Source organism: Daktulosphaira vitifoliae, unplaced genomic scaffold (genome assembly GCF_025091365.1).
Source record: "Daktulosphaira vitifoliae isolate Bord-2020 unplaced genomic scaffold, ASM2509136v1 Scaffold_3, whole genome shotgun sequence".
In the NCBI taxonomy this organism is placed as follows: domain Eukaryota; kingdom Metazoa; phylum Arthropoda; class Insecta; order Hemiptera; family Phylloxeridae; genus Daktulosphaira; species Daktulosphaira vitifoliae.
In genome coordinates this window covers 20,055,648-20,074,615 of record NW_026099574.1, presented here as the reverse complement: position 1 = coordinate 20,074,615, position 18,968 = coordinate 20,055,648, and the positions used below count along the sequence as shown (strand labels likewise).

The window sequence follows — 18,968 nt, the reverse complement described above, 5'->3', positions numbered from 1 at the left end:
CTTGACAGAAAACATACAATACGTATATTAAATATCCAATAAAAAAATAAACTTAAACACTATTACTTTTCCAAAACTGCCTTTTCCAAGTACTTGCAAGAAATTGAAATCTGATGCTCTTATGACATCTTTTTTGCCCATATTATGTGGCACATCTTTATCTGGTACCATTGGTTTTCTACATGTAATAGAAGTTTTCTAAAAACACATGAGCATATATTAAAATCAATATTGGGTAAAATGATAGTGGCATTTTGATTAAATATAATGAATTAAAATTTACAAATACTAAGCAGCTAATTTAACATAATAAAATATATTTTCTAAATCGTTAAGCCAATTCAAATAATACAGATAATATAGATTCGTAAGTACAACACGAAATTTTAATTTTTCTTTCTTTTCTAAATGAATGATATAAATATTTACAAAGCTAAAAATTCCCACTGTAACTTAATACTTTTTAAAATATATCACAAGTATACAACTCAATTTGTCGTATAGCTTTTGTATTAAGTTATTATTATAAAACCATCTTTAAGGATTTTTTAAGGTACACATAAAAACGTAAAAAAAAAAAACAAAAAATATGACATTGATAATTTTTTTCAATGGACTAAGATAATTCAAAATGTAATTTTAACTTTTAGCAAATTTAAATTGTAATAATTGTTAATAATTTACTACAAATAAATTATTCAAATGTTAATAAAACATCAAAGTTTTTTTATTTGGTAGTTATATAATGTTATGTTTGAGTAAGATAAAAACAACAAATTTTTTTAAAAACTCAAGTTCTTCAAATTCTTTGCCAATAACGATGTTTTTTGCGTTTAGCAATTAAATGAAAATTATATACTTTAGTTAAAAACTAATCTTTTAATATAGTTTAACATCAACCATTATGAGATGAAAATTATCAAGGACTTTTAATCACGTTTCTTAATTAATTGAAATAATTATTACTTTCGTTTTCCGGTAAAGAAATAACATAAAAACTGAATACAAATGTAAATGTCCAATTTTTTGAGCTACCGAAACTTTACTTGCATAATTTCTAATATGGAAAATACACATAAAATAAAAGTACTATACCTTAATAAAACTACAACTTCACATAAATATTTACAAATATGAAAAGCACGATAAGAAAAGAGGTTAAAGTTTGAACGTGTGATCTAAAAAGTTTAACACTGAAATTTACTATGAAAATTATAGATAAATCAATAAACAATTAAATAAGTGTCAATTTATATCTTTTAACAAAATTACTATCTTTAATTTGAGAAGTAAGGTAACGCACTCGGTTATTAGCAACGTAGAAAAGTTTAACTCGTAACTCGTGGTATAATTATTTTGTTTTTTAATTTTTTTTATCATGTTTATATTAATAATTTCTTAAAAAATACTATCTCAGTGATCATTAATTTATACAAATAAATAAGTATTAAAAAAGTTGTTCAAAAATATCAAAAATTACCGTAATTTCATCATTTTTTTTACAGCAAATATGGTTTTATTTAATTAACTCCAATTTTTTGAAATTATAAATAAATTTTAATAAGTTGATAACAATTTGAGAACAAGGTCTTATTGAGTTACAATCATTTTTATACATAGAGTGAGTGTGGAACGCTGGTGAGTGAAGCACATAATGATGTACATATAATTCCTCGTGCACAATTACTCGTTCTCAAAAATTGTTATCGAGTAATCAAAATTGTTGATATAAAATGAAAATTTTTTTTTTTAAATTTTGAAAAAATGTTATTTTTAATTTTTTGCTCTTGGAGATAAATAATGAACAATGTGTTTTTAATGTAGTCTAAGGAAGCAATAATAATAAAAAAAAAAATCATTTCAATAAGAAATTCTAATTGGATCAAAATGAATAAACGTTGTTAATTAGATCTAAGAAACCTGCATATATAAAGACAAGTTAAGGGCAAACATTTTGAAAAATATAAAAGACGTACAAACTAACATTTATTTTCTATTGTTTGTAATAATTGATCTGTTACCTTACTTTTTGCTCATTCTGTACATTATATTATAATATTTTCATATATATATAACAATTTTTAATAAAAATCTATTTAATATAATATCTTATTATGTTTTTAAAAAAATTAAACAAAAAATGGGCACGTTTTAATGGGTAGCAATAACAAAGTTTTTCACAATTCTGTTAAAAAATATCTATAAATAAAAATGTATTTAACCTAGATAAAATTTATTAGTTTAATTAGTAAGATAACAACTTTTTTAATAAAGCAAAATGAATTTAAAGTTTCTAATCATATTTTTTGATGAGTGTAATGAAGAGTGGTTATTGAAGTTATTGGTATTTTAAGATACCAATCTTGTTGTGTTACTCTATCTGTTAAAAGTAATTTTTAAAAGCAAAACAAAAACATGGATTTTGACCAAAAATATGAGTACATTATGTTAAAAAAATCTTTAGTAAAAATCACATGTGTGTTAAACAAGGGTCACGCATTAATAAAAAAAAACCTGTAGATTATACACAGTTATTTTAACACTGGGCTATGCCAATCTTAAGAACGGTCCTAAATAATAACAAAAAGGGTAAACTGATCTATAGACCAGTTAATATATATATATGAATAAATGGATACGCTTAAAAATTTATTACTTTTTATACTGAAAAATTAATAAATGAACAACTTTAAAAGTTAAAATTAACATTAATTTAATATTACCCATAACATTTCATTCTCCATCTGCAAAATAAAATTGTACATACTAATAAATAACTACAGAATCTTATATCATTTTTATAACTTTAATAGTCTTTTTATTGATGTAAATTTATAAATAGGAAAAAACAATTTTTAATTGGAAATGTTTCCATATAGCACCTGAAGTAATAATTAAATTAATCCTAAGTAATAATCCTAATTTGATACAGTTTAAATTCATTTAAAGTTGATTATCAAGGTTAATTATTAAAAATTATTAAAAATATAATATTCTTAAATTGATTTCTTTGAAGTTGCAGGAAATTATAGAACCTAATAACAAACAATACCAAGAATAATACATAATGCTATCTCTTCATTTAGTATTAAATGAGAAACGGAATTTCGATTATAAAAATAATATCAATGTTATTTTTATATTAAACTATGAAGAAAAAAAAACAATTTAATTAAAAACAAAAATACATGATATTTTTCAGTTAAAAACTATAATATCTAAATCAATTAATTAAAAACGGTAACTATTTGAAAGTAAATAAAATTATTACTCATTTTATTACTATTACTTATTATTATAATTAATAAATATTATTAATGATAATATTAGTTAAAAAATAATTAAGGTAGTTAAAAGCGAAAGTGACTTAAATTAAATATTATAATTTTTTGGAAATGTATTATATATATTAAATATATATTAAATATATATAATACATATATTTTTATTATTTGTTTTTTTTTAAATTTCTTTTTATTTCAAAATAGCCAGTTTTTAGTACAAAAATTATAAATGGGGGTCGATAACAATTTTAAGACAAGCAATTATGGGGTTACAAACTTTTTATTACATAGATAAGGCGAGTGGAGTATGCTTGTACTGTTGTATATTTATAATGCATACTCCACTCGTGCTACATACCCACTCTATTTATTAAAATACCTGTAACTCAATAATTACTCGTCCTAAAATTGTTATTGGTTCATTAAATTTTTTTTAGAAAAGCTCTAAAAACGGATATACGACACAATAGCGCAATTGAGATATTAGGAATAGGTTATTCATTTAAGTAAAAAATTTATAATTTCAATATATTTATTGTCAATTAAACACAAAGTCAAAAATTAAAAAAATATAACTTTGAAATTGTTTTTGTATGAAAAAAAACGATCAAAGTTAAAATACATAGTACAAATCGTAAATATTTCTGTTAATAATGTCAAAGATTGAATTAAAAATGGTAAAAGTGCATTGAGCAGGATGGACACTGACCAAATTGTAAATTTTGAAGTTAAAGAGGTTTAAAATTTTTGTTTATCAATTCATTTATATATTTCTAGTTAACCTAAATACATCAAGATTTTGCTTTTTATTTCTGTCGACACATGTTTGATTATTAAATAAATTTTATGTACGTCTTATATTATTTGTGAAATTTAAAAAGAAAAATGAAGTTGGTTAAAATGAAATATTGACTTAATTGTTTTACCCTACTATCACTTGGATTTTAAATTTGTACTTAATTGATTGAACATTTATTTGTATTTTACAATAACACATGAGTTTATACTTAAAAAAATTATCTAATTTAAATTGCGCACAATTGTTGTGACGCTCTAAAAAACTATTTTAAATTTTGAAATAAAAAAAAAAGTTAATTGATTGATGATTGGATCAAAAGTTGTTAGTTGATATCTGTTCCAATCTGTACATGGATATACAATGTATATCCATGTACATATCACTATGTCATAGTGATTCATTTATCATGTACCATTTAATTAATATTAAAATAATAATAAGGTTGAACATTTTTTTTGATTTCGTTTAGGTACATTTTTAATCAATCGTTAAGAATTTGTATACCTTATAAGTTATAAGGATTTCATTTTTACAAATTGCAACATACATAATTAACTAGTTTATTTGATAGATCTAAAAAAAAATGACTGATCGATAACAACTTTTAGACTAGTATTTTAGAAGTCATTAACATTTTATTGTAATAGTTCGAGGTGAAATGTGATGCCAAAGTCAAACATATTAGATAGGGCATAATATATTTAAATTTTAAAATCGCTACCATCTCTTATAAATTGCAAGATATTATTTGTTCGCTTTTCATTTCTTATAATTATTTTTCATTAATTGGAAAAAAATATAGTAGGTGCATAAATTCCTTAACAATATAAGTTATTTATTGTTAGAAAATATTATTTTGGTAATTTATGAAAATTTTTTTTTAAGTTATCCGAAATTTGTTTAACCAACTAAAAGAAAAAATGTATTAACAAAATTAATGGTTGGTTTCGATTTAATACATTTTATAAACTTTGCATATTAGGACAAGACATTATTAAAAAAATTATCAGCATATCCTTAGTTTTAAGGGTTGATTCTACCTTACGATTTGACAGAAATGTTTACATTGGTTTTCGACCCTAATCTCTTTATGGCTAAGTGAGTCATAAAGGTGGTTAGGTGTGTCATTGTAAAGCACCCAAATGGTCACCCATCCGGAAACTAACAGCAAACAGCACCAAACTGAATAATCCACTGCACCACATCACGACATTTTTAAACACATAATAACTATTAGTAATTATGTAATTACATAATTACTAATAGTATATTATAAAGTCTTCAAATTAAAAATACTTCATATATATATATAATCATTAATATTTGAAAGAATACCCTTATAAAGTATAAGAGATAATAATAAAAAATATTTTATAATTAATAAATTGAGAAAAACATGTACTTAAAAGAAATAAAAAAAAACTTTTTATATTATTTTTATCTTACTATTAATTAAGTTTTATAGATTTATAGGCTCATGATAAATTAATTATCTTGTATATTAGATAACATTGTCAATTAATTAATGAGTTGGTTAAAACAACTTTCTCTATAAAAAAACATTTTTTAGCGTTGCAACGTATTTTGGTTAACTGCTAGTTTTAAATAAAATTGACTACAGTATTTTGAATAAAACACGAAAGTTCAGTTTATTATGTGACCTACTTTTTTAATGTTACAACTTTTAAACAACCTTATCTCCATATATACACTGGTTGAATGCAAATTATATAGTCAACATTTCGCTTCTAAGCACTACGTACGTGATGTTTGAAAAACCACTAAGTTATCGGACGTATAATTAAGTTAAGAATTTGTCATCATTACTCAATAAGAAAATTGTTGAATTTAAACATATGTCAACGAAATCTCTGACGAGTTAGACAGACAAAAATTGATTTGCTAATTATTAAACTATATCAATTTTAATCATTTACAATAATTTATCGGATGAACTTAAATAAATTTACGTCATGTAAAGTAATATTTAACATAAATTTTTTATCATTTTAGTAATATTATTGAATCTTATTTCTGTAAAAGTTCTATAAATTAGATGTTACTTAAATTTACGCAAATTTAACAGATTTACTAAAAAAAAGATACGATTCCTACTATTAAGATTTGAACATGCAAACTAATTTACTGTTCTACGAGGCAATTAAAAAAAATATATTTTTAAAGAAACGTATACAACAAACCGAAATTCGACTTTGAGTTTTCGAGCCCTGCATTCATGTATAAAAAAAACATACAACAAATTAATCAGTGTGCATAAAATAAAAAAAAAAGGAATACTCTGATGAACGTGAGCAAAATTCAGAATATTTATTTTTTACAAAAACATTCATATTACACACGTTAAAATTAATAAATTTCATAAATTTATAAAGGGAATAAAAGAATAACAAAAAATGTTTATAAGTTTATCAGGTTAATGTATGTATATCAATTCTAGCAGAAATTATTTATGAACAACAACAAAATAATAATAAATGTCAGGTTAGTAATCAAACAAGAATTAAATTTTTTTCATGCTTCAAACAATTGAAAGATGGCCATTTTATATTTTTATTGGAAATTAAGTCGGGGACATATAAAATATACGCTAACTCGCATTCGTAATATATACATTTAATGAATTAGGATATTTAAATAAGAGAGTAAATATTAGTGTAAAATTTCAATAATATGTGAACCGAAATATATATTATGTATAAATATATAATGTATTACACACTCTTTCTAACTTACCCGCATTTGATTTTTCAGAGCGGCCAAGTCGGTTCCTTCCTCGGGTACTGGCACATTATAAAATTCACCTTCTTCCTGTGTTAGTAACTTGAACCATCCTTCCACCGGTGATTTGATTAGTTCGGATATGCCGAATGACAGTGACCCCATGAAATCGTTCCGAGACGTCCTGTCCCAGTCCCAAACCTCAATCAACAAACGACGGTCTTTGTCTTCCGGTTTTAGTTCACTGAAAAAGTTATTATTCATTTTATTGATACACGTCAATTGTATTAAGTTTTATTAGTTAGTACATATATGATATGAAATAATACAAGGTTTATTTTCAAAAGTTCAGGTAAATTTTCATCGGTAGTCGATCAAGTTCAAGAGTAAAGAAAATTTATCGGTCTTTACCCGAATAAGAAACTCATCTTACCTGTCTTGTTATCATCATGTCATATCCCCGTTAAAAACTTGTAGCACATTTATTTTCTGATACGGTAGATTGCCTTTTATTCGAATTTAATAACGTCGAATAAATAAACTAATACTGTTTCAGTATTGGTAGAACAAAAACAAATAGTATCAACGTCACTTTATTTTATATAAGAGAAATTTGTTATTTCATGTAATCCTATAACGATAACAATTCGATTTTGAAAATTTTCTCAAAATAAAATTTACACTGGAAACATTTATTTGAAATTTAATATTGAAATATAAAAGTGAAATTTAAACTAATTTTAAGGTAAACGTAGGAAATGAAGTATCATACTAAACATCTAACTAAAAAGTTTTAGTTTTTGATATTTCAATTGATACATAAACTTCTTATTATATTTTCATAATAACTAATACGGAAACAAGAAGGTAGCAAGTGGGATGCCACCCCAAGAATGATCTGAACCACAGGACCAGTACTATGTTTCTCCATTAGTGAGTACGCTTGACCAGTATAATATCAATCTAAATATACTAAACATGCCGGTACGGTACTAAATGAAACTTGTTAGTTCATAACTGGATGCTTCAAAGCTACGCCATTAAAATATATCTATTCATTATTGGGGATAGTTACACCAGAGATATGGAGATATATGGCCACATGCATTGAGAGAAGAAAACAATCTGAAGACAAAAAGTACCCCTTGTATGGTTACTTGAATCTTAAAGGAGACTTAAATTAAGAAAAAGTATTATTGCTAATACAAATGTGACACGGGATTCTCTTTACCAGCTTCGACTGCGTAAATTTATAGAAGAACTACAAGTTGTAACATCTGTTTCATTTGATTAACGCCATCTACCAGGTGGAAATCTATCATGGACTATATGGAAAACGATATATAGGTTAAGAGCAGAAGTAGCCAAGATAAGAGTCAACATGGTGAAATAGAATACCAAGAAGGACTGTCCAGTCCTTATGCGAATGCAGCAAGAGCCAAATCGATGAACAACTACTAAAATGCATCCTTGTTTCATCAGAATGACAATTGACTACTTGTCGCTTGTCAATAAAAATGCTATATCAATATCCATCTAATTGGCTGAAGCAAAATATTTCAAGTTTAATTAATACTATAGTACTATAATATATTTATTAAAAAAAATGAATGCTTTTTTTTAGACGTTCATACTTTACTTATTTTTTATGTCTATTTAATGATTTTAACAAAAATTAGTATCAAGAAAGTCCAGCAACGAACACAATAAAAAGAAAAAGAAAATTATATATTTATCATAAAATTTAATGGAAAATTGCTTTTATAAATTTAATCATTATAATTTAGTATATTGCTACTGTTTTAAATATATAAATTGAGCATAAACACTTCAGTTACATAAGCATACACAAATTCCAACAGTAGCATTTACTTATCTAAAGTTGTAATTTAAATACAAACCATAGAAACAAATCTAAAAGATAATGTTCAATTAAGGGAAATTTTATTTGCCATTTAGAGATTCCATTTTTAAGGATAATATTTTTAATGAATATAATAGAATAGTAAAATATGTAAATATATAATATGTAAAATTTGTAAAATTTGTATTTAACACTGGGTCATAAAATTTAAAGAAATCTATGTACTTAAATAAATGTAAAGATCAAAAGTTTTATATTCAGCTAATAAAATTTAACTCAAATTTTAATAAAATTAATTTGGAGAATATTAGTTTTTTAAAGTGTTTGATAAAATTGCATAACGGTGATGATTTCATGAACAATTAAATTATTTTTGTAGTGTTATTTTAACAATGTACCTCCTTGATTTATCTATTAAAAGAATTATTATTTTTTTGATTGTATATTGAACAGCATTAAATACATTTTCAGAAAACAAATTACATACAATTGATACAAGATTAACTGAGCAAATTTGTTTCCGACAGTCAAATATACGTTTTAATATAAAAAATCAAACTATATTTTTTAAAATATAAAAAGTATTTAAAAAAAACAATAAAAATTACATTATTTTGCTAATGTTTTTAAACATGTTAAGAACAAAAAATTTCAGTTCATATACACAAACTACGAGAAAAATAATTATTCTCTTTTATTGAAACTATTAATTTCTGTTAATACACAGGTGATTAAATAATAAAATTAGGCAAAGATGTTTAAAAATTATACATAACTACCAGTAATTCTAGTTTTATAATTCATTAAAGATTAATCACATGTTTTCATAAATTAAAAAATATGTCATAAACTATGATAACTGTTAATTATAAATTAATATTGTATAACCAATATAATTCACTTTCAGTAAATACCGGAAAATTATTTTAATTTCAAAACTTAAATTTATTTAAATATTTAAGTTATCGGTTATATTATATGTATTATTTACGGAAATGTTAATCCCACGATCCGGTATTTATATGTTAAACGGTAAACTGTGTTTGTGCGCCGGTCGCATTCATACATCGTAGGAGGGTATAAGTAAAGTAATGATCAATGTTGCAAAATATTTGTTTCATAGAAATCGTTTATTTTATTGAAAAATAATGTAATACATTATATATAAAAATATATTATTTTATGAAATTCAGCACCAACTACGCAAAGTAAACATTCTTGAAAATAACGGATAACATGAAATGATAGAAGAGCATTTTTTGAAAAATAGAGGATGATACTAAACAAACAATAAAATTAACTTTCAGGCGGTAATTACTGATTTATTTTATAAAATAATTATTTAAGGAAAAAAACATACCAATTGAAAGTGAATTGAATACCGAATTGACAACCACTATTCATGCTACCTAACCCATTATTGTATAAATGGTATTAATAAATTATTCAGCAAATACAAAAGAATTTGACGAGTTTTTATTGAAGATAATAAAATATTAGAAAAAGTAACATCAGTACATAATTTTTTAACTAAATAAATATAATCGGGCGTGTTAATAAATGTATTCTCATAAAATTTCTACGGTATTCCAGGAAATTATTTTAAGGTACCTTCCTTTTATTACAAGGATTAAAGGTTAGAGAGGTTCGTGTCAAAGTTAAATGGATTTTAGTAAGATAATAAACAGGTAGTATAAGAAAATTATAGATATTGATTAAATCTCTTCATTAACTACAGGGTGATTTTTTTATCATAACCCACTCAATTGCTAGCAGAATTTAAATATTTTTTTTTGGTTTTCTTTAGTTACACATTATTCTTGAATTATTAACTATTTAAAACTTTTTTGTTCATCCCTTATGCCTTGTAAGGGTATCAACTTTGTTTTTTTAAATGGGAACACATATTTTGAATTTAATAAAATATTTGGATTTTTAATTCTAAAGTAAATGGAATTTGAATTTTTAGTATAACTTAATTAGTTTATTAGATATAAACATTTAAAGTTTCAAATTTTTGAGTTAATATACATGTATAATACACAAGGAATTATAAATACAGATAGCTAATTGGATTTTTATGACATTACTATCACAATCACGGATTGTTTATTATCAATTATGACTATCAATAGATATACTTTCTGTATTGTCAGTTAGTGTATTTATAAACTCACAATAATGTGCCTTACTACCATTGATAATAACAATTCTGTGTACCTACTAATATCGAGTTATACTAAAGTTATACTAAAAATTCAAATGCCATTTACTATTAAATAAAAAACTCAAACATTTTATTAAATTCAAAATATGTGTTCCCATTTAAAAAAACAAAGTTGACACCCTTACCAAGCATAAGGGATGAACTTAAAAAGTATTACATAGTTAATAATTCAAGAATAATGTGTAACTAAAGATAACCAAAAAAAAATGTTTAAATTATTATTACTCTGTAAGTAATTGAGAAGTTTATGATAAAAAAAATCACCCTGTATACAAACTCAATTTTAAAATTACCACATCCTTTCCGTTTTCTTCAAAAATTGTTACTTTTTTTACCCTTTACAATCGCTTTTTTACATCCATTATGCGAGTGAATAAAAAATTCTAGTCAAACATGATAATAGATATAGCTGTCGGTTTAGTTGAGACGTAAGTAATAAATATATTTTTTCAGTAAAATATATACATTGGATCACAACGAATTTAGAAACTTATTATGCAATAAATAAATTATTATTATATAAATATTATATAAACACATTTATCTCCATCAAACTGCGTAAATACGAATGTATTTATGGGGTTGTAAAATGAAGCTTAATTAAATGAAATACAACACTGGTTATATGATAAATATTTTGTTATGTGCAGTTAGTGTACTGTAAATGTTTGTACTTACAAAGTAATAGTTTCATTCCAGATAGGGTTTAAAGATGATTTGATTGTTTTGGTTTTCTTCTTAATACTATCCGTATCAGGTATTAGTTTTAGTTTGACATAAGGATCTGATGAACCATTTGGATCCATAGGAATGAGATTCTTTCCTTGACGAACTACGATAACATAAAATTTTTTTATTAATTTTAATAATTTTATTTAAAATAATTACAGAACAGTACAAAACTTAAATAGAAATGTTAAAAATTAAATAAGACTTTGGTTAACTATAAATTTCTGGATTTATTTACAAAAGATTTTTTGTGGTTTATTATTAGGATATAAAAATAAAATCAAATGAGGAAGCCGGAAATAAAACAAATGCTTTTTTACAGAAAGTTGACTATTAATTATAAGCCTAGGTAGATAATACAAATGATTTAATTTCATTTTTTTTCCTATAGTTATCATTAATTACCCTAAAAAATGCTAAAAATGTACTTCAATTGCCATAAAAATAACGCTTACGTTGAAAATGCATTGAATAAAGAATAATAATATTATTAAAACAAAATTTGAACATTTCCCCAAAAAATGATTTCATTGAGATTTAACTCAAAGCTTATTATATATATTATTGACTAAAAAATTATGTATATTTGTTGTTTATTACTAAAGTTTAAAAGATCAAAGATTTTAGTTTTTAGAATAGTCAAATTAAAACTACAGATTAATACACGTTTATAATATGATTATTGATGGTTGTAGAGTAGTTTATCTATGTCAAAAATTTAACAAAAGTTTAAATAATAACTCGATATTAATGTAATTATAATCATTAAATAGAAATAAATTAAAAAGAAAAAATCAAATATTATTGAGTAAATAATTGACCAGGTATACTAGATGTAAATATTATATTAAAAATAAATTAGAAAGTTTTGTGTAACAACATATAACTATATTTTTTTTATTAAATGTGCATGTTTTGTTGGCCAAATTAAAATCCTTTTGTCATAATTCTTTGTCTGATAATAGTATACTGAAACTGAACAATTGTTATCATTGTTTTTTAAACGTCATATAAAAGAGAATAACATATCATTGTAATGTTGGCAAAACGCGTTGTAACAATAGGCCCACCTAAGCTGGATTGTAGAAGATATAAAATGGATAGAAGCAGAATTGAGAACTATTCCCATAAGATTTTCCACCAACGCAAAACTACTGGTAGATTCTTGACGGGCAATCAAGATTGCTCCAACAACATAATATATTTTCAAGTATAGAGTCGAGTGAACCAGAAAATCTTTGTAGTATTTGTTAGACAAAAAAACTTTTATAGCGATTGCAAAAAGCATATTTTATTAAAAATTATACGAATTTTCAATTTTTTGGTGTAGTACATCATTTAAGAACTAAAATAATAATAAAAGAGTTGATAGATGATAATTTCTGAAGAATAAAAAAATGTATAAATTGTACTCAATCGTTTGCATAAAAAATATGTTAAATAATTTTTTATATATTTTGTATTGGATTTTTTTGCAAACCGATTTTAGACATTCTTTTTAATATAATGTATTTTATAGTACTGTATTTTATTTTGGCATTTATTTGAGTATTTTAGTTAATTCAAGATTTAGTTTCCGATTAAATACTTTTTTTGACAAGATGTTAAAGAAAAGTACATAATGTAGAATACATTTGAAAAAATATTAAGATCCTTTCAATAATATTTAAATTATAATATTTCAAACATAAAATTTGAATAAATAAATTGTAGCAAGTCAAGAGATTGATTTTTTTAGTGACGATAAGAATTATAAAAAACCTATATAAATTTTCACAGTCTGTTTTTGATAAATAAAATAATTTAATATATTTATTTCAATTGTGTCTTAATCAATGTCATAAAGTACAGACTAACTTTAAAAACAAAATAACATGTTTATCATTCCCCTCAGGCTTCGATACAGTAGTTTTAAAACATTATTAATTGTACGGAGTTTCTACGTAAAGTATGTACAAGCAACAGAAATTATTTTACTAGTTTATTTGTTGAAATATGTAATACGAATTTAATTCAAAAGTTTACGAGGAATTCCAACAACTATTTTAAATAACAAAACCAAAGAAACTGTTACGGCATTATCACAGCCAAATAAATTGCAATCATTTTACACATGTGTAAAATGAGTGGATAGAGACACATGTTTATCCGTAATTCCGAAAAAAATTTGACATCAGCTGTATTATGGCTATAATTAAACAAACTGATGAAATATAATAATTACAAGAATTAATTTAGTATTGTTTTTTATTTTATTTTACTATTTCCCGCATTGTGTACATAAAATAAATTCAATTCAAACAAGAACAGAATAAAATGTTAACAAGTTTAATCATTGACCAAGTTGTTTATTTTTTTTATTGAAACAATTCTGATGAAATACATGTTATCGCGAACAATAAAAAGCTTTTATAAACAAATATCTAAGATTCACTTAATTCAACTAAGATGTACACGTGAAATATTTATTATTAAACTTATCCGAAAATTTAATTCATTGAGATTTAGGAAATTTTTCATCTTAAATGTACATTGAATATTAATGGCTTTGTACTTAACAATTTTAAAAATCTTAATTCAAAACTTTTTAATAGGAGAACAAAAATAAAGCTGTTTTTTCTGGGAGTATCATAAGGCACGCACATAGCTGTTTTGTAAATTATTTTTTTAGATTAAAAAAAGGTCTTATTTATTGAGTTGGGCGTTTAACTTTAAACTGCCAATGGGCGTAAACAAATCTAGCATCGGTCAACTATTAACTAATGAACAAAATACTTCACTATCACTTTTAAAAAAAATATAAACCGAATAATGAAAAAACAAATTTTTTTTTCGAATTAAATTAGCATATATAAAAAAATTAACTTTAATACAAAAGGTACATGATAAAATACTAATGACAAAGGAGATTTTTACAGTAGTATGTAATTTTCAATCTTAAATAATGTGCATTAAAAAGGTTTAGTATAAAAAATAAAGGAAATGACGAAAATAAGCTTATAGGAATTTTGTTATTCAATGAATTATGATAAATGATAATTCAGGTAATATTTATTTATTGATTATCATTGTAGTGCTAGACAGAATACAAAGAAAATTCTGTTAACGTATTTAATGTCTCTAGCGTAAACTGTTCACATTAATCTACAAAGTATAGAATTTATTACTATTATCTTCAATATTTGGTTTAATAATTCAGTGCTATAACTTATGCTTCATTCGTTTAATAATTTAAAAGACAAGAAGCAACAATAACTTTAATTTAAAAAAGACGATAGTATCAAGAAGGAAAGAAATTGGATTTACAGGGAATATGTAAACTCGGGTTACTTATAAGCGCTTTGTAAAAACAAAGTTTGAAGATAGTTTTTTTTCGTAAATTATAAAAGAATATCGTAAATTATGTATACTTCAAAAAAGTCTAATGAAACTGCCAATACAATACGTGTTAACATAAAATACAACCAAGTACTTCTAAAATCCTATCTCACTCTTAATGAATACTTTTACTGTTCATTCTCTAATACCTCGAAGTATTTTTATTTTATTTTTCATATTCTGTATTATACAAAATATTAAAAATTAATATCAAATGAAAATAATTCATTATCTATATTATCAATATAAATTACATAGTTATTTTTTCTTATAATTTGTGTAATGATATAAACCGATATTTAAATGAAAAAACTTCAATAATATACAAATTTTTCAAAGTTATATTTATGAGGTTTAAGAAAATTAAAAAAAAACTATGTTAGTAATGAAATAAGATTTCTAAAATATTTAAGCAATACATATTTTCTACAAAAACTAAAAAAAAATTAGACTGATAAATATAAAACTATATAACTTCAAATATAATTTCATTAGTAGTGAAGCTTCTAATAGTATTAATCAAAATCTTACGAGAACACAAACTTCAATTAGGACAGGCTTCGAACAAAATGTTTTCAATGATAATAGTTCATTAAATTAAGAACGAATAGGTTTTGATTATTTCGGGGAAAATTAGAGTAGGTATTTAGCCCTTAAAATACATGGAATACAATATAAAAACAAATGCGCAAGTCCAAAATATTTTTTATTTAAAAAAAACTAAACCTTGTCTACTTAAAATACTTGTCTTGCTACTAATGAGTTTATATGCTAACTGTTATAATAACCTTTATTGATTTTACAATTAGTAATAAGGGTAGGATATTAAATTTTCCCTTATATGAAAATTTAACCGAAAAGTTTTCAACATAAAATATTAAGCCTTCAGTTGATGTGGACATAAGAAAATCCCTAAGGCTATTTCCGAAATATTTCAAAAATGAATAAATAAACAATTACAGTACTTTCTTAGAATTGTATATATTTTATTAATCAACAACATGAGAATTACCCTGCAGTGGTTTTCAATAATACTTGATTAAAATTAATTTTTCTAAATAAGTAATAGCAAAATACATCTCAACACGTTAATTTTGTACAAATAATCATGTATTACTATTTCATAGTTTTGGGTTTACACAGTGATCAAACAATGAATTAATAAGTATATAAATACATAAAAAGAGTTTCTTGGTATTGACAAAATAAATCAATAAATAAACAATTTTTTTTAGTTATTAATATCTATTGAAACTTTTAGTTTATAAATTATATAAATACAAATTTTACTCAATTTTACTTTTCGCTATGCAACGTGTTTTTGTAGTTTTAAACATACAAAATGATTTGTGAAATTACTTATCAACAACTTATGTAGTTGCTGACAATATCAAACTATTCTTTATTATGGACAATGCCATTCTGACATTCTTAAATTTATACTTCCAAAGAAAATCAAGGAAATATATTTAACTAATTTACTATAGTGATTTTTTTTTGTAAAAACCGGTTCTTTATTGTATAATGACCAAATTAATTTTTTTCTTTTTAAGTGGATTAAATATCATCTATTTATTGAAAGAGATATTATTTGAATATATCAAGTCATAAAAATAAAAAGTATACTTTTAAACTTAAATCTGTCTCTAGAGACAGAAAACCTAACCCAACAATCGAATATGAAGGTCAAATAGGTACCCTACATAAATTTTATGTATTTTCTATTTTTACATATCTTTAGAGACGAAAAGAATACTCGGATTGAACTTGAATATAAAATTTGACCATACTACTGTTATTACGTGGTAAGTGGTGGTACGTAAACTTGGAACCTTTTTTCGCCTTTATTAAAAAAACAGTTAAATTTATAGATAGATAAACTTAAAAAGGGATATCTTAATTTAATATTAAGTAAGATTTTTTGTGTGATTGGTTTATCTACAGTAACCATACATGTAATTCTAAGGAAATAGATACAAATTCCATAAATTTGTATAAATTTTGATAGATTTCATCAAAAATTTTGTAATCCTAATAAAATAATAATTATTAAATCTTACCACCATTCAGTTTTAACAGAAGCTTTAATTTATTCATAATATTCTCGGAAAATAATATTTTACGGTCGAATAGTAAATCTCTGTTGATACAACTCAACAGGTATCGCTCTATTTGTTTCAGATTATTCAAGTAGATATAACTTAGGTGGTTAATCCGTCGCCAGATTAACTACCTAACCCAGCGTATTAATGGTTAAGAATTCTTCTCCTTTGGGAGAGGCCGCTATGGCCTATATTGGGCTTAAAAAAGCAAAAAAATAAATATAATACCTAAGTAGATCTTAACACAATATATTAATTGAATAATTAACAGATTTGTCAAAAACGGTGATTCAATACAATCATTAACAATGATAGTGCAAAACTATAATCATTTTCAATATCAATTATTTTTTAGCTGAATATTTATATACATAAAAAACTATCGAATGTAAGTATTCAATTATTCTTATCAAATCAAAAATTTTTATTATTAAATCTTCATAATAAAATACTGAAAATTGGTTCATATTAATTTGAAAAAAAAAATGAAAAAATTTTAAGGCTTCAATATATTTTTAATTGAAATACGCTTATAGGATATGAAACTAATGTTAATTTTTTCCGTGTTTCACAATAGGGCAAATACATATAATCTATATGATTTTAGCATAATTTATTTATTTTTAGTTTTCACATTATATAAAATTTATTAACCGAGATAAAAAAATAAAAGTCTTATATTAATACTGTTTGAATATTTTTAAAAATCATACTTGTTTTATATAAACGAAAAAAAATGGAGATATTATTTTATTCATCAAAAATAATTTATAAAAACTTTATTTTTATTTAAAATTAAATTTAATAAATAATTTTTTTAAGCTTAAGAATTAAAAAAAAACAGACAATAACTCTACATCTTTGAATAGAATACAAAATAACAAAATAAAAAAATATAATAATATAATAATATAAAAATCTAGAAGAATTCAATTTTCATTGTTGCAGCACCTACTTAAAATAATTGACAAAATCTGAGTAGAATAAAAGGAAATGGGATTAAAATGAAATCGAGGATAAGAATACAGTTTATGATATCTAACAATTTAAGACTTCTTAATGTTGATTTTGTGTTCTTAAATGCATTAACTTCGCAGATATATTTTTATTTTAAAAGGACTTTTAATGTCTTAAATGTTTATGACATTTTTCATTTTCTTTTGAAAATATTTTAATGAGTAAAGTGACTACAATTTCCCTATTTTTAACTTTTATTAAAAAAAGTTAAAATTACTCATAAGTGTTATTATTTATAATATATTAATTATTTATTTTTATTTAATGTTCGTGTAATTATTATTTTTTACACAATGAGTAAGAGGTAAAAAAAAAATGTTTGTTTACATGATTTACCAATATTAATTAAAATAATGTCAGGGAAAAATCATTATGTAACAAATTTTATGATCGTTTAACTGTAGACAAATATTAATAGACATTGGTAATTAATTTAAAAAATCAAAAACAAAGATCTAACTTTAATCCTTAAACAAATGTAAAACAATATCTTTAACATGTAAAATGGAATTAATGTACAGTTAAATAGCATATTGTGTTAGATACAAATGTATTTTAAATAATATATTGTTTGGAGCGTTGACAAATTTTAGATTCAAAGTCAAATTATTGAACAACCCAATAAACTTACTTTCAACAATAAGTTTTACTCCTTGGCACGTGACTTTAACTTCTATTCTTCCTCGACGTTCAGTATGATCACATCCACACAAGTTTGGAACGCTTTCCTGACACCTCTTGTGCACGTTCATATCGCATGCTAGTTTGGAAATGTGAAAACAAAAAAAAAATGTACAGTAAGTGGATGATTTGTTTGTCAATACGATAT

General features: G+C 23.5%; 1 protein-coding gene across 6 annotated transcripts in view; it reads right to left on the bottom strand.

Annotated features, from left to right (window-relative positions):
- The window catches only part of LOC126901604 (protein kinase C, brain isozyme), a 72,055-nt gene that overhangs the window by 22,434 nt on the left and 30,653 nt on the right, over positions 1-18,968 (bottom strand). For 3 of the 6 annotated variants that reach the window (XM_050678193.1, XM_050678192.1, XM_050678197.1), the window contains 5 exons: positions 18,771-18,899; positions 11,592-11,745; positions 6,838-7,066; positions 6,285-6,311; positions 67-198 (listed from right to left, as the gene is read on the bottom strand). In XM_050678193.1, coding sequence (XP_050534150.1) covers positions 67-198; positions 6,285-6,311; positions 6,838-7,066; positions 11,592-11,745; positions 18,771-18,899 — 671 coding nt within the window. Of the gene's footprint in view, positions 1-66; positions 199-2,723; positions 2,745-6,284; positions 6,312-6,837; positions 7,067-11,591; positions 11,746-18,770; positions 18,900-18,968 lie in introns of all 6 variants that reach the window. The other 3 variants (XM_050678196.1, XM_050678195.1, XM_050678194.1) reach the window with 2 other exon arrangements.